General features: G+C 48.5%; 1 protein-coding gene across 1 annotated transcript in view; it reads right to left on the bottom strand.

The window, feature by feature from the left end:
* Nucleotides 1-3,513: 3,513 nt before the first annotated feature.
* LOC144601104 (palmitoyltransferase ZDHHC1-like) overlaps nt 3,514-25,136 on the bottom strand; it is a 35,943-nt gene continuing 14,320 nt past the window's right edge. The window contains exons 4-10 of the mRNA XM_078413047.1: nt 22,501-22,625; nt 19,962-20,120; nt 18,705-18,871; nt 17,819-17,895; nt 17,026-17,116; nt 9,920-10,004; nt 3,514-4,040 (exon numbers count right to left, since the gene is read on the bottom strand). Of these exons, the coding sequence (XP_078269173.1) occupies nt 3,514-4,040; nt 9,920-10,004; nt 17,026-17,116; nt 17,819-17,895; nt 18,705-18,871; nt 19,962-20,120; nt 22,501-22,625 (1,231 nt within the window). The remainder of the gene's footprint in view (nt 4,041-9,919; nt 10,005-17,025; nt 17,117-17,818; nt 17,896-18,704; nt 18,872-19,961; nt 20,121-22,500; nt 22,626-25,136) is intronic.

Genomic DNA, 25,136 nt, shown 5'->3' with positions numbered 1-25,136 from the left:
CCTCGATTGTCATAGTGAGGCCCACCGGATCTCATATTTCGCTTGGGCAGCTTACACCCCAGCGGTATGAACATTGATTTCTCCAACTGAGTTACTCCAGCATTTAACCCTCATTAATGAATGGATATTAAAGAGCAAATTTTCTCAACTCCAATTGATGTACGAAGATTAAAGAGGAAATTATATCAATCCTTTTTGATATATGCATATTGAAGAGGAAATATCTCACCCCCTGTTGATGTATGAATAGAAAAAAGGGGAAATGTACAGAGCGTTTACAGTTTTGGCTGCTGTGTTCAAGTAAAATCATGTGCCATGTCATGCCCTTGTCATTGTCATATGTCAAAGCTGGATAATTGTTAGGGATCTAGTTTTAACATGTGAATTTAGAATCATCCAGATGTTGTCTGCGTTTGTGTCTACGTTATTTGCTGTCTGGGGCACGAGATGCAGGTAGGTCTGGGTAGACCTGATTACTGAATCTCTTGTTCCCATATCTAGATTTCTGCGATGGTTCGGGGAGGGGCATGTCGTCACTCTTTTGAGGGACAACCACAGGAGGAGCAGTTTGAGGCATCTTACTCTTTGGATCTGATCTTGGATATCTTCCACCACTCCTCCTTTTGGTTCTATGCGTTGGGAGCACCACCAATTCTTCAGCTAAAGAGGGCCGTTTGGGAATTCGACTCTGAGAAACCTTTCTGAAGTTGTCATTTGCGATTGTGTTGGTTTGGTTGGCAGTTGTGACACTGCCCGCGATGCTTATCTGGGCCACTGGAATTTCAACCATGGACTCTACAGAATCGGAATGGTACTCAGCCGGAGGGCCTGCAGCCTGCACAGAATGTTCCTGCTTGTTCCAGAATGTTCCACACGGTCCATCAGTCGCTGGAAAGCCTGTGCCGCGTTCTTTAAACCGAAAGGCATACGCAACCATTCAAACAACCCGAACGGAGTAATAGTTGCAGTTTTTTGTATGTCCTCCGGTCGCACCGGGATCTGATGGTATCCTCGCACCAAATCGATTTTGGAAAACACCACCGCTCCTTCCAGTCCAGATGAAAAGTCCTGTAGGTGCGGTATGGGGTAGCGATCAGCCGTGGTGACAGCATTGAGACGCCGATAATCGCCACATGGCCTCCACCCCCCAGATGCCTTGGAGACCATGTGTAACGGCGAGGCCCACGGGCTGTCAGACTGACGAACAATTCCCATTTCCTCCATCTTCCTGAACTCCGCCCGTGCCACCACCAGTTTGTCTGGCGGTAGTCTCCTGGCCCGAGCGAAAACGGGAGGGCCTTCGGTGCGGATGTGATGGACCACACCGTGCTTAGCTGAAGGTGCGTCAAAACGTTGGACGAGCAGCTCTGGGAACTCTGCCAGAATCGCAGCATACGAGTCGGGGGCCGCGACGACGGCCTGGACAGTAGGGCTGGGCGAGGAGGCGATTGCCGGAGCGATGTGCTCGTCTTCAGCAGCGGGTCGGAGGTCGTTACCGCGGACATCAGGAACCAGTGAAAAAGCCCAGAGAAAATCTGCGCCCAGGATCGCTTGTTTGACGTCGGCTATGATGAATGGCCATTCGTACGTGCGGAGGCCTAACGCAAGGGACATCTTCCGTGTGCCGAAAGTGCGAATTGGGCTGCCGTTAACCGCGATGAGGGTGGGACCTGTCTTACCCGATCTGGTTTCGAGGTCGGTCGGCGGCACTATGCTGACGATGGCTCCGGTGTCTACCAAAAATTCTGTGTCCGTGAATCGATCATGGACATAGAGGCGCCGGTTCTGGCCAATCGTAACTGCCCCTATGTACGATCGGCCGAGGCATTTCCCGCGAAGGTACAAGGCAAACGACAGTTGCGGGATTCGTTACCCCATCGTAGGTGATAATAGCACCAGCCGCGCTTGTGCGGATCTTTTTGGCGGGCTTTCGGAGAATTGGCGGGAGACGTGGCGCCATCTTGCCGTCGCTGTGGCGTGGTCACCGATGTCGAGACTTTGTTGATGGAATCACTTGCCTTGTTTTTTCCCGCTATGAGCGCGTCCGCTTTCGCTGCATATGCTTCGGGGTCCTTAAAAGAACAATCCGTAAGCAGCAGTCGGACATCCTCGGGAAGTTTCTCGCGGAATGCCTGTTCAAACATCGGGCAATCCGTATGCTCACCGGCTAGCACCATCATTTCGGCCATGCGGACGGAAGGCAGTTGGTCTCCAAGCTCCGGTAGGTGCAGAAGTTTTGCCGCACCACCATGCTTATTTAACCCGAAGGTTCGCGGTAATGCCTTCTTCATGGTTTCATATTTGTCTTCCGCAGGTGAATTTATGATAAACCGCATCATGCGCTTGGTTGTGTCCGGCGATAGAGCGCTGACGAGGTAGAAGTACTTCGTGGAATCGTCCGACACCTTCTTTATGTGGAATTGAGCCTCGGCGTGGATAAACCAAGCTTGCGGTGCGTACGTCCAAAATAACGGAAGATGAACGCCTGCCGCGCTTGACTCCGGTGTGCCCTGCTCGGTCATCGTCAACGAGGCGTCGGGTTCCTGCTCAGTTGGTGATCGTCCAGATCACGTTCGGGGTCACCAATATGGCGAGTCCGAAACTTGCTAGTTGTAGACGAAGTTTATTGCAGCCGCAATACACGAATACAGAGCCAAAACAACAAGTTACAGGACAACCAATATAAACTTACTGTCTTCCTTGAAGACTTCGCCGAACTGCCTAAATCGGGCGCCAAACGCGCACCTGACATCGCTGGCCAATCAGCGATGTCGTTTCCTGGACCAATCCCCATGGTCGCGTTCCCACGTGACCTCGCTGGCCAATCCGAGGGTTCGACGACCTGGACCATTCTCCCCCCTTGACTCCATCCAAGGACCCAAACAGTCTTTCCAGGTGAGGCAGAGATTCACCTGCACCTCCTCCAACCTCATCTATTGTATCTGCTGTTCGAGATGTCAACTTCTCTACATCGACGAGACCAAACGAAGGCTCAGCGATTCAGTCTGCCTGAACCAACCTGATCTCCCGGTGGCTCAGCACTTCAACTTCCTCTCCCACTCCCAGTCTGACCTTTCTGTCTTGGGCCTCCTCGATTGTCATAGTGAGGCCCACCGGATCTCATATTTCGCTTGGGCAGCTTACACCCCAGCGGTATGAACATTGATTTCTCCAACTGAGTTACTCCAGCATTTAACCCTCATTAATGAATGGATATTAAAGAGCAAATTTTCTCAACTCCAATTGATGTACGAAGATTAAAGAGGAAATTATATCAATCCTTTTTGATATATGCATATTGAAGAGGAAATATCTCACCCCCTGTTGATGTATGAATAGAAAAAAGGGGAAATGTACAGAGCGTTTACAGTTTTGGCTGCTGTGTTCAAGTAAAATCATGTGCCATGTCATGCCCTTGTCATTGTCATATGTCAAAGCTGGATAATTGTTAGGGATCTAGTTTTAACATGTGAATTTAGAATCATCCAGATGTTGTCTGCGTTTGTGTCTACGTTATTTGCTGTCTGGGGCACGAGATGCAGGTAGGTCTGGGTAGACCTGATTACTGAATCTCTTGTTCCCATATCTAGATTTCTGCGATGGTTCGGGGAGGGGCATGTCGTCACTCTTTTGAGGGACAACCACAGGAGGAGCAGTTTGAGGCATCTTACTCTTTGGATCTGATCTTGGATATCTTCCACCACTCCTCCTTTTGGTTCTATGCGTTGGGAGCACCACCAATTCTTCAGCTAAAGAGGGCCGTTTGGGAATTCGACTCTGAGAAACCTTTCTGAAGTTGTCATTTGCGATTGTGTTGGTTTGGTTGGCAGTTGTGACACTGCCCGCGATGCTTATCTGGGCCACTGGAATTTCAACCATGGACTCTACAGAATCGGAATGGTACTCAGCCGGAGGGCCTGCAGCCTGCACAGAATGTTCCTGCTTGCTTACAATGATCCCTTTCCGTATTGGGGGAAGACTAGGCTTTGACAGGTGGACTGTGACCGGCAGTGCTCTAGTCTGCAACGTAGAACCCTTTTCTGTGGAATGAGCAAACAAGTGGAATTAAATAACTAAATCATTCTGGAAATTCTTCATTACATTTATATGTTCTTCTGATTACCTGGAATATTAGAAACAAAGAACAGCACCACAATGAATTAAACTTCAGGGAAACTCCATACAGTAACTTACACTCAACACAAAATGAAAATCAACACAAGACTTTGTTGACTCTTATGGCTGAAACTGTTTCACCAGGCTGAAACAAAGTGCAGTAAGAATGATAGTTTTGTCAGCTATTAAAAAAAAATAGGCAACAAGGAACTGCAGACGCTGATTAAAAAAGACAAAGTGCTGGAATGGCTCAGCTGGTCAGGTAGCAGCCCTGGAGGACATGGGTAGGTTCAGGACCCTTCTGAATAAGATTTCCAACTTTCTAACTACCAAATAAGGGACAAAAGGTGACACCACCGCCCGCACCCACGTGACCTCACCCAGCCAGCGGCCACATGCTCCCGCTCCACCAATGGCGGCTGCCCGGGCCGCAAGGCGGGTTGCTATGCAACCTCCCTTAGGCGAACACATTCAGCCCCGCTCCCCAAACACACTGCGTTAGCTTACGCTGTCTGGGCTTACAGTGGCCCTCGGGCCTACAGTGTACGGGCCTTAAGTGACCCATGAGCCTACAGTGTCCGGGCCTACAGTGCCCCCTGGGCCTACAATGTTCCCCGGGCCTAATAAGGGACAAACAAATATAGCCCAATATACGGGATGTCCTGGCTAATACGGGACAGTTGGCAACCCTACTTCTGAAGAATTGTCACCTCACCATGTTTTCCAGAAATGCTGCCTGACCAGCTGAATTACTCCAGCACTTTGTGTCCTATTTAATATCGATTTCAATTAGGCAAATGTTTTTTTAATGTACACATTAGCACATTTTAACTTAAGAAAATAACCATAAACCAGGCCAGTATGAATTTCCTGAAATTTGACATATCGTAAAAAAAGTACATTACTTTTAGCTTCATTACTTATTTATAATATAAGAAAATAACTGCAGATGCTGGTACAAATCGAAGGTATTTATTCACAAAGTGCTGGAGTAACTCAGCAGGTCGGGCAGCATCTCGGGAGAGAAGGAATGGGTGACGTTTCAGGTCGAGACCCTTCTTCAGACTGAAGAAGGGTCTCGACCCGAAACGTCACCCATTCCTTCTCTCCTGCGATGCTGCCCGACCTGCTGAGTTACTCCAGCACTTTGTGAATAAATACCTTCATTATGTAGCGACCATAGAGAATGGTCCAGGTCGTCGAACCCTCGGATTGGCCAGCGAGGTCACGTGGGAACGCGACCATGGGGATTGGTCCAGGAAACGACATCGCTGATTGGCCAGCGATGTCAGGTGCGCGTTTGGCGCCCGATTTAGGCAGTTCGGCGAAGTCTTCAAGGAAGACAGTAAGTTTATATTGGTTGTCCTGTAACTTGTTGTTTTGGCTCTGTATTCGTGTATTGCGGCTGCAATAAACTTCGTCTACAACTAGCAAGTTTCGGACTCGCCATATTGGTGACCCCGAACGTGATCTGGACGATCACCAACTGAGCAGGAACCCGACGCCTCGTTGACGATGACCGAGCAGGGCACACCGGAGTCAAGCGCGGCAGGCGTTCATCTTCCGTTATTTTGGACGTACGCACCGCAAGCTTGGTTTATCCACGCCGAGGCTCAATTCCACATAAAGAAGGTGTCGGACGATTCCACGAAGTACTTCTACCTCGTCAGCGCTCTATCGCCGGACACAACCAAGCGCATGATGCGGTTTATCATAAATTCACCTGCGGAAGACAAATATGAAACCATGAAGAAGGCATTACCGCGAACCTTCGGGTTAAATAAGCATGGTGGTGCGGCAAAACTTCTGCACCTACCGGAGCTTGGAGACCAACTGCCTTCCGTCCGCATGGCCGAAATGATGGTGCTAGCCGGTGAGCATACGGATTGCCCGATGTTTGAACAGGCATTCCGCGAGAAACTTCCCGAGGATGTCCGACTGCTGCTTACGGATTGTTCTTTTAAGGACCCCGAAGCATATGCAGCGAAAGCGGACGCGCTCATAGCGGGAAAAAACAAGGCAAGTGATTCCATCAACAAAGTCTCGACATCGGTGACCACGCCACAGCGACGGCAAGATGGCGCCACGTCTCCCGCCAATTCTCCGAAAGCCCGCCAAAAAGATCCGCACAAGCGCGGCTGGTGCTATTATCACCTACGATGGGGTAACGAATCCCGCAACTGTCGTTTGCCTTGTACCTTCGCGGGAAATGCCTCGGCCGATCGTACATAGGGGCAGTTACGATTGGCCAGAACCGGCGCCTCTATGTCCATGATCGATTCACGGACACAGAATTTTTGGTAGACACCGGAGCCATCGTCAGCATAGTGCCGCCGACCGACCTCGAAACCAGATCGGGTAAGACAGGTCCCACCCTCATCGCGGTTAACGGCAGCCCAATTCGCACTTTCGGCACACGGAAGATGTCCCTTGCGTTAGGCCTCCGCACGTACGAATGGCCATTCATCATAGCCGACGTCAAACAAGCGATCCTGGGCGCAGATTTTCTCTGGGCTTTTTCACTGGTTCCTGATGTCCGCGGTAACGACCTCCGACCCGCTGCTGAAGACGAGCACATCGCTCCGGCAATCGCCTCCTCGCCCAGCCCTACTGTCCAGGCCGTCGTCGCGGCCCCCGACTCGTATGCTGCGATTCTGGCAGAGTTCCCAGAGCTGCTCGTCCAACGTTTTGACGCACCTTCAGCTAAGCACGGTGTGGTCCATCACATCCGCACCGAAGGCCCTCCCGTTTTCGCTCGGGCCAGGAGACTACCGCCAGACAAACTGGTGGTGGCACGGGCGGAGTTCAGGAAGATGGAGGAAATGGGAATTGTTCGTCAGTCTGACAGCCCGTGGGCCTCGCCGTTACACATGGTCTCCAAGGCATCTGGGGGGTGGAGGCCATGTGGCGATTATCGGCGTCTCAATGCTGTCACCACGGCTGATCGCTACCCCATACCGCACCTACAGGACTTTTCATCTGGACTGGAAGGAGCGGTGGTGTTTTCCAAAATCGATTTGGTGCGAGGATACCATCAGATCCCGGTGCGACCGGAGGACATACAAAAAACTGCAACTATTACTCCGTTCGGGTTGTTTGAATGGTTGCGTATGCCTTTCGGTTTAAAGAACGCGGCACAGGCTTTCCAGCGACTGATGGACCGTGTGGGCAGGGGTTTACCCTTTTTGTTTATTTATTTAGACGACATCCTGGTAGCCAGCCCCTCAGTGCAAGAACACCAGGCCCACTTGCGGACTGTGTTCCAGCGGCTCCAAGACCACGGGCTCATTATTCAACCCTCCAAATGTCAATTCGGCCTGCCTGCGCTCGATTTTCTAGGACACAGAATTACCCCTGCCGGCGCTGTCCCTTTGCCAGAGAAGGTGGAGGCTATCCGGGCTTTCCCCAGGCCTACCACAGTAAAAGGGCTGCAGGAGTTCGTAGGCATGGTTAATTTCTACCATAGATTCGTTCCGGCAGCGGCGCGAGTCCTGCGCCCACTTTTCCAATGCCTTGCAGGTAATCCGGTAGAGTTGTTGTGGTCCCCGACCGCAGAGTCGGCTTTTACGGCAGCTAAGGCAGCCTTGGCAGACGCCACCATGTTGGTCCATCCGAGCCCCTCCGCCCCCAAGGCCCTGACGGTTGACGCCTCTGACGTGGCGGTGGGCGGGGTTCTGGAGCAGCAGGTTGGTGGCCGTTGGCAGCCTTTAGCGTTTTTCAGCCGGCAACTAAATTCGGCCGAGCTGAAATATAGCGCATTTGACCGAGAGCTTCTAGCTCTCCATTTAGCTGTCCGTCATTTCAGGTATTTCCTCGAGGGCCGCCCATTTGTGGCATTTACGGACCACAAGCCATTAACATTTGCTTTTTTGAAATTGTCTGACCCATGGTCGGCCCGCCAGCAGCGGCACCTGACTGCTATCTCAGAATTTACCACAGATGTCCGTCATATCGCGGGTAAGCTGAATGCCGTTGCTGACGCCCTGTCTAGACCTGCTTTTCCCCCTATTTCGGCGGTGGACTGCGAAGTGGATCCCCAGGAGCTCGCGGAGGCACAGCTCCTGGCGGATACCGTTTCGACGTACCAGTCCACCACTTCGGGATTGAAGTTGGCCCAGGTAGCTTGTGGGTCGGAGGGCACGAAAGTCTGGTGCGATGTTTCTCTTCCTCGCCCCAGGCCGGTAGTACCGCCCTCCCTTCAGCGCCGGGTTTTCGATGCCATTCATGGGCTGGCGCACCCATCCATCCGCTCCACCTCTGCCTTGGTGGCAGCGAGGTTTGTCTGGCATGGCCTGCGGAAACAGGTAGCGGGGTGGGCACGTTCCTGCGTGCCCTGTCAGACCGCTAAGGTCCAGCGCCACGTCCAGCCCCCCGTACAGGATTTCGAAGTCCCGGCTTTTCGTTTTTTCCACATCCACGTGGATTTGGTCGGGCCTTTGCCTTCCTCCCGGGGCTACACCCACCTCCTCACGGTGGTGGATCGGTTCACCCGGTGGCCGGAGGCTTTCCCATTGTTTGATATCTCGTCAGCGTCTTGTGCTAGGACTTTGGCCCTTCATTGGGTAGCTCGTTTCGGGGTCCCGGCAGTTATTACAACTGACAGAGGACCACAGTTCACTTCGTCCCTCTGGGCCGCGCTGGTGGAACTGTACGGGTCCAAATTACAACCCACAACTGCATATCACCCCCAGGCAAATGGACTCGTAGAAAGGTTCCACCGCCAACTTAAGGCGTCCCTCAGTGCAAGGCTTGAAGGCCCAGACTGGGTAGACCAACTCCCTTGGGTTCTGTTGGGCATCCGGACGGCTCCTAAGCCAGATCTCGGTGCGTCGTCCGCAGAGCTGGTATATGGCTCGACCCTTCGAGTACCTGGAGATCTGTTTCCGGACACTTCAGCCATGCTCCCTACAGTCCCATCAGCGTTAGCAGCTCTCCGGGAACGGGTGGGCTCCCTGGCTCCAGTGCCGACTTCACGTCATGGGTGTCCCATGGTACATGAACCGTCTTCCCTGAAGGACTGTGAGTTTGTTTTTTTGCGTAAAGATGCCTATCGCGCCCCGTTGCAGAGGGTCTATCAAGGGCCGTTTCGGGTTTTACGTAAGGGAACGGCTACTTTCACCTTAGACATGGGCGGCAAGAGTGAACTCGTCTCGGTGTCCCGGCTCAAACCTGCCCATTTGGACCCGGATCAACCAGTCCTGGTCGGTCAAACCCCTAGAAGAGGCCGACCTCCGTTAGTTCCGCCCAGTCCACAAACCCCCATTCCGACAGTTCCTCCGGGACCCCCAGTTTCGGCAGTTCCCCTAGGACCCCCCGTTTCGGCAGTTCCTCCAGGACCCCCCGTTCCGGTAGTTCCTCCAGAACCTCCCGTTCCGGCTGTTCCACCAAGTCCGGAACCTCCGGCTCCTGTGGTTCAGGCTGTCCCTCTCCGTACTCGTTCTGGTCGCGAAATCCGGCTCCCTGCTAGGTTCCGCACCTCGGGTTCTGGGGGGGGTCATGTAGCGACCATAGAGAATGGTCCAGGTCGTCGAACCCTCGGATTGGCCAGCGAGGTCACGTGGGAACGCGACCATGGGGATTGGTCCAGGAAACGACATCGCTGATTGGCCAGCGATGTCAGGTGCGCGTTTGGCGCCCGATTTAGGCAGTTCGGCGAAGTCTTCAAGGAAGACAGTAAGTTTATATTGGTTATCCTGTAACTTGTTGTTTTGGCTCTGTATTCGTGTATTGCGGCTGCAATAAACTTCGTCTACAACTAGCAAGTTTCGGACTCGCCATAATTACTTATTTAGTTCATCTTTACCTATATTGATGATAGGAATTGGTGGAATTTCAGCGCTGGCTGAAGGTGTATCGTCAACTACGTCTCTGTTCGATTTGGCCTTCCTCTACAATGACAAAAGAAGATTAGCATTAGTTATTCAGATTGATCGTCCAATGTAAAGCTCTCCCAGAGGGATACTTATTCACCAGTTAGAAATTTGTCAGGGCCACACATGTAAAACAAACACAGTACTTTAATTATTTCATAGTTTCCAAACTTCATTTACACACTTAAAAAAATACTGCAATTGTTTTTTGATAGAACTCAGACAGTTCCACCAGTCTAAAGATGAGGCCTACAGGAGCGGGGATGCAGACCTCTACAGGCAGGCCAAGTACAAGCTGAGAAGAGGAATCAGAGCTGTCAAGGAAAGGTAGTCTGAGAAGCCGAGGAGTAAGTTCTCAGCTAATGATTCCTCTTCAGTTTGGAAGGGATTGCAAGAAATCACCGGCTACAAGAGGAAACCCCCCACTCCTTGGACAATCGTCAGCTGACCGAGTTCTACTGCAGGTTCGATAGACAGAAACATACCCCCAGTACCCCCTCCCTCCCTCCCCCACCCACTCCTCCCCAATCACCACTTCACAGCTGCTTACTGCCTGACTCCCCTCATCCACTACCCACCCCCTCCTTACTGCCCAACATCAGTCTGGCCACTTCTCCATCACTAACAATAGAAATTGAGAAGGCGGAGAAGCTATTCAGAAGACAGAAAAGCCCAAAATCTCTAGGACTGGACAGTCCCTCTACCCTCAAGCTGTGCTGAACAACTGAACAATCTGCACAGACATTTTCAACCAGTCCCTGCAAACCTGCACTGTCCCTGCCTGCTTCAAAGTCTCCACTATTGTTCCTGTACCCAAAACGCCAATGATTACTGGTCTTACTGACTACAGGCCTGTCGCACTGACCTTTATAATCATGAAGACCCTTGGAATGACTTGTGCTGGCCCACCTGAAAAATATCACAAACCCCCTGCAGTTTGCATACCGGGCCAATGGCCCCAGAGCAGAAGCGTCCACGTCTCAGGGCTGGAAACTGGAAGTGCCCTGAGCTAATTCTACCGTATCACAAAATGCTGGAGTAACTCAGTGGGTCAGGCAGCTGGAGAGAAGGAATGGGTGACGTTTTGGGTCGAGCCCCTCCTTCAGACTGATGTCAGGGGGGGCGGGACAAAGAAAGGATAAAGGTGGAGACAGGAAGACAGTGGGAGAACTGGGAAAGGGAGGGGAAGAGAGGGACAGAGGAGCTATCTAAAGTTAGAGAAGTCAATGTTCATACCGCTGGGCTGTAAGCTGCCCAAGCAAAATATGAGATGCAGTTCCTCCAATTTGCGGTGGGCCTCACTATGACACTGGAGGAGGCCCATGACAGAAAGGTCAGACTGGGAGTGGGAGTGGGAGGGGGAGTTGAAGAGCTAATTCTACTACCACCATCATCTATTGTACCTGTTGTACCAAACCCTGCAAAACTACAACCACCAGCCTACCAAGTCTTAACAAGTGATGGTTCCCACTGATTGTCACCGGAAGCTTGCATTCTTTTCAGGACGGACAATGACAGTGATGTCCATCAATGCCGAGGGGCTTTCATCTGCAAAACAATAACTGATTGGAAAGCTGCAACGAGAATGACTGTGATGTCTTATGTCTACAAGAGACCCACAGAGGCCAGCAACAGCATCAACTTAAGATCCCTGGAATGAAGCTAGTTATTGAAAGGCCACATGAGAAATATGGCAGTGCTATCTTCATTAAAAGAGACCAAATCATCGACCAGACTTCAATGACAGAAAGGGACAACATAGAAATCCTTGCTGTGAATCTGTGGAAACTAATTGTGACCTCTGTTTACAAACCGCCAGGCTCTACATTTGCCTTTGAAGAACCACAATCTTTCAGTGACCAACTCATGAACGTTATCATTGGGGATTTCAACAGCCACAGCACCTCATGGGGCTATAAAGAAACCAGCGAGGATGGTAATCTTGTGGAGGGTTGGGCAGAAGCACATCATCTTGACCTAATTCATGATGCTAAGAATGAATGAGTTTATTGGCCAAGTATGTGCATATACAAGGAATGTGCCTTGGTGCTCCGCTCACAAATGACAACACAAACATACAGTTAACAATTAAGAATAAAGCATAAACACATCAAAACAATAAGGATACAACATTACGGTCTAAACATGTGGGTGAAAATAAACCAGAGCAAAAAAGAGACTACAGACTTTGGTTATTGAGTAGAACTACTACTTGTGGAAAAAAGCTGTTTTTATGTTTGGCTGTGGCTGCTTTGACAGTCCGGAGTTGCCTTCCAGAGGGAAGTGCTTCAAAGAGTTTGTGGCCATGGTGAGAGGGGTCAGAGATGATCTTGCCCGCTCGCTTCCTGGCCCTTGCAGTGTACAGTTCATCAATGGGGGGAAGGTTGCAGCCAACAACCTTCTCAGCTGTGCGAACGATCCGTTGCAGCCTCCGGATGTCGTGCTTGGTGGCTGAGCCAAACCAGACCATGATGGAGAAGGTGAGGACGGACTCAATGATAGCAGTATAGAATTGGACCATCATTGCCTGTGGCAGATTATGTTTCTTCAGTTGCCCCAGGAAGTACATCCTCTGTTGGGCTTTCTTGACTGTGGAGTCGATGGTGGCCCCCATTTAAGGTCCCTGGAGATGATGGTTCCGAGGAACCTACGGGGCTATAAAGAAACCAGCGAGGATGGTAATCTAGTGATGAGAAGCTGCATTTATTCTGAAGACCTTGGAATAGCAGCTCAGAGCACTCACATAGATGGGGTGGAAGCTGCCCTCTCATCATCCTTAGACAACTTGACAAACTACTACAACGACAACCAACTGAAGGCAAACCCTGCTAAGACCCAAGTTAGCCTGTTCCACCTTCGTAATCGCGAAGCTGGGAGGAAGCTGTCCTTAACATGGAATGGTTTCCCTTTGAGACACTGACTACACTGTTTATCTTGGGGTCACTCTGGACTGAGCCCTTTCCTTCAAGCAACACGTCGTAAAGGTGAAGGGCAAAGTGAGGATGAGGAACAGCCTCCTAGGCAAGCTGACAAACTCGTCGTGGGGGACCAATGCATCTACACTGCGGTCCACTGCTCTAGCGCTGTGCTACACTGCTGCAGAGTATGCTTGTCCTGTTTGGGAGAGATCATCTCATGCGAGGAAAGTTGATGGCGCCCTTAATGACAGCTGCAGATGCATCACTGGCTGCCTAAAACCAACGGATGTGGATAGCTTGTTCATCTTGGCCAGTATTTCTTCACCAGGAATCCGCAGATCAGTTGCCGGTGGAACTGAACGTAGTGGGCAAGTTGGGGACACCCACCATCCCTGTCACTCCCATCACCCAGCCCCAAACCGCCTGAAGTGGAGGAAGAGCTTCCTTCACACAGTCCAGCCCCTGTCACAGTCTCCTCAAGCAACCAGACTAGCCTTGTGGAAACGCTGTGAAAACCACCACCACGAAAAGCTGCCGATCCCAACCAAGGAACAGCTACCACCTTGTCACAGGTGTGACTGGAAGACCTGGAAGTCCCTCAATAGGCTTCGTACAGGGATGGGCTGATGCAAGGCCAATATGAGCAAATGGGGCTATGCAGATGCGGCAGACACAGAACGTGAATGTGGAACATCTGTACAATCCATGCCACACTTACTAAGATGCCCACTTCTTGGCGAACAATGCTGCCTGGAAGATCTAGCAGTGGCAAACGAGAAGGCTGTCCACTGTGCAAGAGACTGGCCGAACATTTGAAACATAGATGATGGACACGAAAGAAGACAGGACCAATGATGCAGTCTACCTCGGCCTGCACTTCATCCTCCAGCACCTAGACCGCCAGGGGACCTATGCAAAGATTTTGTTTGTGGATTTTCGCTCTGTATTCAACACTCTAAACTCTCCCAGCTGACTGTGCCTGAACCCCTCGTTCAGTGTATCACCAATTTTCTGACAGGCAGAAGCAACATGTGAGGCTGAGAAAGCACATCTCGGACCAGCAGACCCTCAGCATAGGAGCACCGCAAGGCTGCGTACTCTCCCCTCTCCTTTACTCTCTCTACACCAACGACCGCACCTCCACAAACTCCTCTGTCAAGCTTCTCAAGTTTGCGAACGACAGAACCCTGATTGGACTGATCCAGGATGGGGAGGAATCTGCCTACAGACAGGAAATAACACAGCTGGCATCCTGGTGCCATCGCAACAACCTGGAGCTCAATGCTCTGAAGCCAGTGGAACTGATTATAGACATTAGGAGAGCTCCCCCTCCTCTCTCCCCACTCACCATCAACAACACCATAGTCACATCTGTGGAGTCATTTAAGTTCCTTAAAACCATCATCTCCAGGGACCTTAAATGGGAGGCCACCATCGACTCCACAGTCAAAAAGGCCCAACAGAGGATGTACTTCCTGCGGCAACTGAAGAAACACAATCTGCCACAGGCAATGACGGTCCAATTCCATACTGCTATCATTGAGTCCGTCCTCACCTTCTCCATCATGGTCTGGTTTGGCTCAGCCACCAAGCACGACATCCGGAGGCTACAGCGCATCGTTCGGTCAGCCAAGAAGGTTGTTGGCTGCAACCTTCCCCCCATCGACAAACTGTACACTGCAAGGGCCAGGAAGTGAGCGGGTAAGATCATCTCTGACCCCTCTCACCCTGGCCACAAACTCTTTGAAGCACTTCCCTCTGCAAGGTGACTCCGGACTGTCAAAGCCACCACAGCCAGACATAAAAACAGCCTTTTTCCACGAGCAACAGCTCTACTCAACAACCAAAAGTCTGTTGCCTCCTTTTGCTCTGGTATTTTATTTTATTCTTCACATGTTTAAATTATAGTGTTTTATTCTTAATTGTTTGCTGTGTATTGTGTTGTTACTTGCGGGCAAAGCACCAAGGCACATTCCTTGTATGTATACACACTTGGCTAATACAATTTATTCAATTCAATACTGATCTGAAAGAATCTCAATATTTTGCCTCATTGTTAAACTTATTTAATGGTCATTTGTCTTACAGCATTGCAAATATAATGGTTACTAATGCAAATATAATCAGCTTTCTGGATGCTGATTGAGCAATTATTTAGTTGATTTTCAACTCATAACTTATGGAAATTACTGTCACCCCTTTGCAAATTAACTTAAATATTGCTGAAATATTGCATGGGTCTGCTATAAAATTGGACAGACTTTTGTGGTTGCTCTAGAATCCAACACGTTGTTGCTTTGTGCACCACTGCATCAATCAATAACTAATCTAGAACAGTTCCACTCCAAGCTACAGATATATTGAGTCCTCTCTTGAAAACATTCCAGGCAAGGAAAACATGGTTCTAGTTGAAGCTTTAGAGATACAATGCGGAAACAGGCCCTTCGGCCCACCAAGTCCGCGCCGACCAGCGATCCCCGCACACCAACACTATCCCTACACACACTAGGAACAATTTTACCAAGCCAATTAACCTCTACGCCTGTACATTTGACAGAATTTTCCTGTAGATGCTAGTTTACATCGAAGATAGACACAAGATGCTGGAGTAACTCAGCAGATCAGACAGCATCTCTGGAGAAAAGGTGTGTGGGAGGAAACGCTGAGGTCACGGGGAGAAGGTACAAACTCCATAGAGACTAGCACCAGTAGTCAGGACAGCAACTCTCCTGCTGTGCCATCATGTTGCCCTTGTGGTCCAGGATGCTTCCCCAAGACTTACTGCTCCTCAGCACACAATGAAGTGTCAGTTTAGTGCAGGACAGGTGGGTCATACTTCACGTAGTTTTTTATTACGTTGTTTATGTGTAATTGAGTACAGGTTTCAAATCGCTAAATGCTTTGTGGTGTTGATACAAGGAACTGTAGATGCTACATCTGCACTTCCTTGTGTCAAACCCACAAACCATTTATATCCTCCAGAGATGCCGCCTGACCTGCCTAGTTACTCCAGCACTTTGTATCTTTGTGCTATTGTTGAGTTCACCATATTAATGGTGTAATACAAATGCAACAATTGTGTCATTAGGCAAAAGATATCAGATAATTGGCATTTTGATGGGGTTACTCCATTGTTTTTTTTATATGGAACGTTAAGATGCAGGAAAATTACAAATGTATAGTTCGAGCAACAACAGCCTGACTTCTTCAGCCTGAGGAAGGGTCTTGACTCAAAACGTTACCTAATCATTTTCTTCGGAGATGCTGCCTGACCCGCTGAGTTACTCCAGCAATTTGTGTCTATCTTGGGTGTAAACTAGCATCAATTCTCAGCTTCTTGTTGGGCAGAAACATTTGCAAATCATTAATGCAGGTTATGTTAATGCTTCAGTTTTATGATCTCGTCAGAGTTAGACTGCAAGGACACACAAGGGACCGCTGATGCTGGTTTACAAAAAGGGTCTGGTAGCATCTTTGGAGAACATGAATAGGCGACGTTTTGGTCTGAAGAATCCAAACCCAAAACATCACCTATTCATGTTCTCTAGAGCCGCTGCCCGAACTGCTGAGATATTCCAGAACATTATGTGTGTTTATACTCATGGATTTAGCTTCACTGTTTCTAAATAGAATGATTACCGCACTTCAGATGAGTAACAAACTTATTAAATCTCACTGACTACAGAAGCAACATCAGCTATCAACCTTTCATGTTAAATATGGGGTCTTCTGTTTGGAAATCAATAGTCCAGTTGCTTTAGCTACTGAACTATTTGACATATATTTTTATTTTCTGTGCACCCGCCTCCTTTACCTGGAAAGACATTTTTACCCTAGTTTGTGGAATATGATCAGAAATCGTCCGTCACATAGCACGGAAACAGGCCCTTCAGCCCAACTTGCCCAGGCCGACCAAGATGTCCCAACTACACTAGTTCCACCTGCCCGTATTTGGCTCATATCCTGCTGAACATTTCCAATCCATGTTTCTGTCCAAATGCCTTTTAAAAGTTGTTTACAGTAGTTGCTTCAACTACTTCTGGCAGCTTGATTTAAATATCTACCAGTTTCTATGTGAAACAGTTGCCCCTCAGTTTCTTATTAAATCTTACTCCTCTGACCTTAGGTTTATCTCCGCAGACCGGCAGAGTTTCATCCTCCACCTGGATAGTGGCGGAGTTGGAGCCAGCACTCTGATTTTGCTCCAATGCCCTATAATGAAACAGACAACTGTTAGGTAGTAATAATGAAAAGGAAGAAATAATGACGTTGTCTAGACCGTTTTGTCCATTTAAGCAATAAAGTGTGGGATTTTTCACGCTAGTAAAGATAAAAACGACATATAATCCCCGTGTGGATGGAGCATGTTTGATTGCAGTTCTTTTAAGTGCTTTCCAAATTTGCTTAGTTCACTGGAAAGAATCAATATATCCCTCAAACAGGTTTCTGACTAGAAAATAGGCTGAGAATCAACACCTGCCCAAAATATGTGGACTCTTTATGGCACAAAGAATTTAATATTCATGCATGCAATGACCAACCAACTCAAAGTAGTGTTCAGAACTTAGACACTCGAGCAATGAGAAAGATTGATCGACAGATAGACAGGACAGACAGGAACCTCCCACAGGGCAAATCAGCACATGCTGACAATGTAAACTACATCCCATCTAAATAGCGTACAGAATATTAATGCTACCAATAGTTTTTTGTTATTTTTTGACAATAAAGTTCTATCGTATGTTATCTGTTTATCTTTTCTGAATTGTAATTTCATTATAAAATAATTTGATTTGAACTGACGAAATGTGGCAAATTTACATAATGCAGTTTTCTTCATTTGTTACAGTGCTTCTGTTAAAATGGTCATCAATTGAACTACAGGTGGGGAGGAAAGTTAGAGAGAAGACTTACTTCATTGTCTTTGGGTCAGTCAATGAGGTGCTCTCAATGACAAGTCCAACTGGCTGAGTGGATATATTTTCAATATTCTGAAAATAGAGAAATAACCATTCCATTTTGAGTTTCTGCCTCTATAATAATCTTCACTAAAACATATGCATCTTTCAGTAACCCTGAAATATTTTGTTTTTATTTTACTTTTAATTTAACATTAGTTTATTAATCCAGCATTTTTCCTTTCTCAACTTCCTTTCTCAACAACAGGGCAGCATGGTGGCGCTGCGGTAGAGTTGCTGCCTCACAGCGCCAGGGATACGGGTTCAATCCGGTCTACGGGAGCTGTCTGCACAGAGTTTGTACGTTCTCCCTGTGAATGCAATCCAAGAACCTACAATTACGTCTGCCTCATCTGAAGCAATTTATTACAGAATGGAGGAATATAAGGAACAATGTGGAAATCTGAAACAAATCTGAAAATAATCTTTAATGTAATAAAAAGAACCAGCAAATGCTGATTTGTACCAATGATAGACACAAAATGCTGGAGTAATTCAGCAGGTCAGGCGCATCTCTGGAGAAAATACATAGGTAACGTTTCGGGTCACACTGAAGAAGGGTCCCGACCCAAAACGTCACCTATGTATTTTCTTCAGAGATGTTGCCTGGCCCACTGAGTGACTGTAGCATTTTGTGTCTATCTTTGAAGAGATTATTTTCCGTTCAGCTGCCATTATCAGTCGAACTGCATCAGAACAAGAGCTGCCACTACTCTTTTAACTCACCACAAATATCTTAATCAGCTTAACCTGAGAACACACGCAAAACGCTTACTGAACAGGACAATATCTAAAAATATAAAAAAGCCTACATACATTTTAGAAGATTCACACTTTCCTACCTGAATAGATGTTGTGGGTGATGCTTTTGGATTTGATCTTGTAGTTGGCATTGTATCTGAATTTGACTTTGGCCCTGTATTTACATTTGGAAGCACAGGGGGAACTGCTGTCTCACGCAGTCGATGCTGCATCGTCAAATAGTCAAAAGTGCTTATCCGGTACCACACTATCAGGGAAGAATGGAATCCAAGTTATGTACCATTTGCAATCGCAATCAGCGAACTAAAATTCATTTTTTTAAAAGCCATTGTTGAGTGATGGCTTTGGACATGAATGAAAAACCTAATTCATCAGTGGGTAAAATAGATTATGATGTAAAAATGTAGGAAAAAAGCCCTAAATGCGCTTGATTAAAATGTATGCTTCATAAACCTAGCATACGATCTTACCTTTATTAAAGAAACCGTGAAGTTCGTGTGGTAAAAGCCAACGTGTGTATTTTATTTCCACGTGAGTGGTACATCAATGGTTTTGCATGCATGCCATGTTTTCACTGCATCCACGCTTAAAGTCTAATTTTTGAATTGCAAACCAAACTGTTTCCAACACAAACGCTGAAGGAATCTTGAAGGAATATTGTGAAGATATTTTCTAGCTCAATGCTCATGCCTGAATGACTGTACACATGGCCAGCGGTACCTTTTTTGCCCTCTGGGATGTACTGCATAGTTTAATGAACATAAAAATCACTGGAAAAACCTCAGTTAAGTCTAATTTGCATGCATATACCAGTGTTGAGTGCCCCGGTTCATGACTGGAAGTCAACAAAGTACATCTGGAATGTTGTAACTGCGAAACATAGGAATTATACGCGGGGTTACCTTCTTGAAAATCAGTGCATAAATTCAAAAATGAGTAAATTAAACATATACACAACTATACTGTCTGCCAGGTGTAAAATTGTGTGCATTATTCCAAAAATACAAATGTGTAAAATATGTTTTGGTTTTAAATGAAGCGCTTTATTTCAAAAACACATGAAATCAATCACTGTCAAGCACGAGGAGCCTGTACTGTATTAGAGGCCTAGTTTGTATGGACTGGCATCCTTTCTATGATCTATCAAAGTAGATGCTAACGAATTAATGGCAGAGATTTGATCAAGTTTAATTTTTAACAATCATTTACTTGTAACAGAATTTTTAAGGTATATTTTAATATTTGTGAGAAAGTCTTAATTTCCTTAACAAAGCAGTATACAAGTGGTCCATATTATAGCTAAAAATAATGGAGTAGACATTTAGCACATTACTTACACAGGTAGATGTGGAAGTACAGAAGTTGAGTTTCAGTTATTAGTGAAGTCAGACTTAGTCCAGCGGTGATCACAATGATAGTAATTAAAGTAGCCGTGTTCACATAAACACGAGCTAGTGGGAGAAATATAATCCAGACGTCTGGACCACCTAAGGTTGCTGGAAGTAAGAGTATAACATTTTAGTTAGATTTAATCTCCACCAGTTTCCCCCCCCCCACCTACCTCTGTATGGTTCATGGTATAAGTTCTGACCACTCAGAATAGAGAAACCTTCAATATTTCCATTCCAACAATCAGTCTCTACCCCATTACATGTGAAGATCTTCTGCCAGATGATGCCTTACGTTGGATAAAATCCTACTTCTTCTCCTTCCCAGTTCTGCCAGGCTAACCCCTTCAATACAGACTCAGTGCTGCCACCAAGACAATAAGCCTTTGACTGACTGATAGTTTTAGTTCAGTTTAGTCTAGGGTGGCATGGTGGCCCAGCGGTAGAGTTACTGCCTCACAGCGCCAGAGACCCAGGTTCGATCCTGACTGTGCTTGTCTGTACAGAGTTTGTACGTTCTCCCCGTGACATTCAGTCGTCGATAATCCCCGCAAGGTCTCCAGCCCCCGTTTGCCTTGGGGACCATGTGGAGTGGGGACGCCCATGGGCTGTTGGAAGGGCGGACGATCCCCAAGGACTCCATCGTGCTTGCCGGGCCAGACGGAGCTTATCAGGCGGCAGACGGCGTGCTCGTGCGTGGAGGGGCGGGCCGGTAGTTGATATGTAGTGCACCACCCCGTGCCTGGGGGTCGACGACCGGAACTGTGGGGTCAGGATGTCCGGGAACTCGGCCAAGACCCGAGCAAAACAGGAATCCACAGTCGACAGGGGGCGTGCAATCGGCTCATCCAGGCGCAGCGCGATTGGCTCCATCCTGGCGGCATTGACCAAGCGCTGCCGCCTGACGTCCACCAGGAGGGAGTGAGCCCGTAGGAAGTTGGCACCGAGCAACAGCTGGGAGACATCGGCAATGGTAAACTGCCACAAGAAATGACAGGAGTCGAAAGCGATCGGGACCGTGCGATCCCCATATGTACGGATGTGGTTTCCATTTGCAGCGGTGAGGACGGGCCCCCGCTTACAGGAACTAATGTCCGCCAGCGAAGGGGGCAGGACGCTCAGCGTATTCATGAGGAAGCAATCCCTGGAGCGCCGATCCCAGGCGAAGAGGGTGAATCTGGCCGGCCGCCGCGGGGACTATTGGCAGCCGGCCCTGGCGTTTCCTGGGAACATGCACGGCTGGCGGCATTGTCGGGCTGCAGCACCCCAGCGCTGGTGGTAATAACACCAGCGCCTACTGCTGGTGCTGGATGGAGCCTGCTGGTGCGGGACTGCAGGTGCAGGACCCGCAACGGCCACGGGGGGGCGATCTCACAGGCCTCCGGGGAGCAGCTGTCACTCCCTCCACAGCTCCCCCACACAACCGGAGGAAATCAGGCGCTGCCGGAGTGACGGCCAGCGCGCTGATGTCATCCCAGCGCGCCGTCCACAACGCGTCAGCGCGCCTGCCGAGGGCCCGGGTGTCGGTGAACGAGGCGTCTGTGAGCTGCAGGCGGATGTCGGCCGGCAGCAGATGCAGGTAAACGTACTCAAACATGAGGCACGGCTAGTGACCATCCAGCAGCGCCACCATCTCATTGAGGAGGCTTGATGGTCGGCGGTGCCCTAGGCCTTCCATGTGAAGGAGCCTGGCAGACCGTTCCATCCGGCTGAGCACGTAAATCTGGAGCAGAAGCTCCTTAAGGCCGAGGTGTTTATCGTCGGCCGTGGGGTCTTCGAGGAACTGGGTGACGATTCCGGCCGTGTCCTGGTCGAGGCTCCCACCAGGTAGAAGTAGCGGGTGTCGTCCACCGTAATGCCCCGCAGCTGAAATTGGGCCTCCGCCTGCTGAAACCAGACGCGACGCCGGGCAGTCCAGAACGTCGGTAGTTTAACGGAGACCGCGTCGAGAGACGGACGGACTGGCGGCTCTGTCTTTTGAATCCATTATGACACCAATGTGGCGCAGTGATAAGCCCGAAATGAAGGCGAGGAGCCAGGTGTTTCGGGAGGAATTTTATTTGCTGTTGTTCTCTTGTCCAGTCGGGTCTGCAAGAGAGGATCGCGTCTAAACCCCCGCCCTTTATCCCTGTAGCTAAGGGCCACCCCCGCACTAGTCCATTCCCGTGCCGAGGGGTTCGATAGTGGCATGGCCCGACCCTTGGGAGTCGCCACAAGATAAAAATTCAAATTAGAAATGACTGTGAAGAATTCTCACAAAATTCAGACAGTTGATAAAAGTAGGGAGCCAAATAACCCATGTTTGTACAGTGTCCAAATGTTCAAATGTTATAGGGGCAGAATTAGGCCATTCAGCCCATCCAGTCTACTCTGCCATTCAATCGTGGCTGATCTATCTGCCCCTTTCAACCCCATTCTCCTGCCTTCTCCCCATAACCCCTGACACCAGATATGTTACTGAAATTAAAACTCAACGAGATTATCTTACACTTATATAATGGGTTGGTCCGAAAAATATCTCGATTCATAAAGTAGCCAATGAATACAAAGGACGAAAGGCAGAAAATTAGCAGAGCAGCAATTACCCCCGAGATAAGACAGCCCAGGAAAAACCTACACCAGAAAGAAAGTCAAATGTTAATAATGCATGCCATGATATTTATGAGCTTTAAACAATACACATTGTCATGAATTCAGTGCTCTGAAACTGTTCAAATTCCATGTGTAGGAAAGAACCAAAGATACTAGAGGAACAAGATGGACCACTCCACTGAAATCACCTACACTGAAGTGTATTACACAAAGGAGCCGTTCGCTATGCCTCTCGCAGTGTAATTTGTGTTTTGGGAGAACAGTATGTGTGATGATACCATTAAAATGCAGAATATATCTCATCTATCAATTTACAGATTTTTGTTATTTTTCTTTTCAAATGTTTCTGCAAGTTTCTGCCTACTAAAATGGCGCCATGACGTGCTATGGTTTTTAGGGTCGAGTGGTCTATCTTGTTCCTCTAGTATCTTTGGAAAGAACTGCAGATGCTGGTTTAAATCAAAGGTAGACACAAAATGCTGGAGTTATCAGGGAGCGGCCTTGTCGAGTGAAGTGCCTTGTGAGAAAAGTGCGTGTCTTTGGCTCGAGTGTCTTCGGCGAGGAGGCTGAGGGAGGAGACTACGCCAAAAGTTGGAGAGGGTGAGACGCAGTGAAGAAATGACAGGCAAACTGATTCATTGTGATGCTTGCAGGATGTGGGAGGTCAGGGACACTGGTGGTGCCTCTGGCTGCTACACCTGTGGAAAGTGTGTCCAGGTTCAGCTCCTGAAGGACCGTGTTGCGGCACTGGAGAGGCACCTGGATGACCTCAGGATCATTCCGGAAAAAGAGAGTTTCCTGGACAAGACCAGACTGTTACACCGAAGATACTGGAAGAGAGAAGGTGGGTGTGGATGAGGAAGGGAAGGAAGCTTGGAGTACAGGAGACCCCGGGGGTTCGCCCTCTTGGAAGCCGTTGGGACAGAAGACACTGCCTGTCTGAGCGGCGGACAGGTCTGCAAGTCAAAACACGGCCTGGAAGCAAAGCTGAAGAGACATGTCAGGCAAAGTCATGGGTTCCGTCCGGCGCGGCCTGGAACGTGGCAACTTCAGCAGCCTGACCGCGGGAGAAGACGGCAGGGGAAGAGAAAAGACTTTCTGGCCTTCCATCACAGTGAGGGGGTGACTGGTGGAGACTCACTGTGATGGATGTTTCTTTTTGTTTGGTGTTGGTTTATGATTGTGTGTGTTATTGCTTATTTTTATTGCTCTTATTGTTGGATAATCTTTCATTTCACTGCACATTTATGTGTATGTGACAAATAAAATTGACTATTGACTATTCAAGGATGGTGTGTGGCCTCCCTGGTGCTAGAGTCTAGGACCGATTGCAGGACATACTCAAGGGTGAAGGTGAGCAGCTGGAAGTGGTAGTGCATGACGGCACAAACGACGTCGGGAAGAAGAGGAAAGAGATTCTGCAGCGTGACTTTAGGGAGCTCGGAAGAAGGCTGAAAGGCAGGACCTCCAGGGTGGTTATAGAAACATAGAAAATAGGTGCAGGAGGAGGCCATTCGGCCCTTCTAGTCAGCACCGCAAGTCATTGAGATATGGCTGATCATCCACAATCAGTAACCTGTGCCCAACTTCTCCCCATATCCCCTGATTCCACTAGCCCCCAAAGCTCTATCTAATTCTCTCTTAAATTCATCCAGTGATTTGGCCTCCACTGCCCTTTGTGGCAGAGAATTCCACAAATTCACAACTCTCTGGGTGAAAATGTTCTTTCTCGCCTCAGTTTTAAATGGCCTCCCTTTTATTCTAAGTCTGTGGCCCGTGGTTCTGGACTCCCCCAACATTGGGAACAATTTTGCTGCATCTAGCTTGTCCAGTCCTTTCATAATTTCTAAACTCCAGTGAATAAAAGCCTAGTCTTTTCAATCTTTCCTCATATGACAGTCCCCCCATCTCAGGAATCAATCTTGTGAACCTACACTGCACTGCCTCAATTGCAAGGATGTCCTTCCTCAAATTAGGAGACCAAAACTGTACACAATGCTCCAGATGTGGTCTTACCAGGGCCTCGTTATTCCTATTCTGAAATCCTCTCGTTATTAAGGCCAACATGCCATTAGCTTTCTTCACTGCCTGCTGTACCTGCACGTCAATTTTCAGTGACTGGTGTACAAGGACACCCAGGTCTCGCTGCACTTCCCCCTTACCTAACCTGACACCATTGAGATAATATTCTGCCTCCTTGTTTTTGCTGTTTTTATCTCTGGTTTGCTTCCAGTTCCTCGTGCTGGTGAGGGCAGGAACAGGTAGACAGGGTATCTGAAGAGCTGCTGCAGGGAGCAGGGATTTAGATTCTTAGACCACTGGGATCTGTTTATCTGTTTTGGGGTAAGGGTGAATTGTACAAAAGGGACGGTTGCACCTCAACAGGCGGGGGACCAGCATTCTGGCAGGTAGGTTTGCCACTGCTACACGGGTGCTTTTAAACTAAATATTGGGGGGGGGGAGACAAATTGGAAATACAAGAATGGAGTTAAAGGGAAAGAGAGTATCGGAAAAGTTAAGAGAGACACCAGT

Source organism: Rhinoraja longicauda, chromosome 1, assembly GCF_053455715.1.
Source record: "Rhinoraja longicauda isolate Sanriku21f chromosome 1, sRhiLon1.1, whole genome shotgun sequence".
NCBI lineage: Eukaryota > Metazoa > Chordata > Chondrichthyes > Rajiformes > Arhynchobatidae > Rhinoraja > Rhinoraja longicauda.
This window is presented reverse-complemented; position numbering and strand designations above follow the sequence as displayed.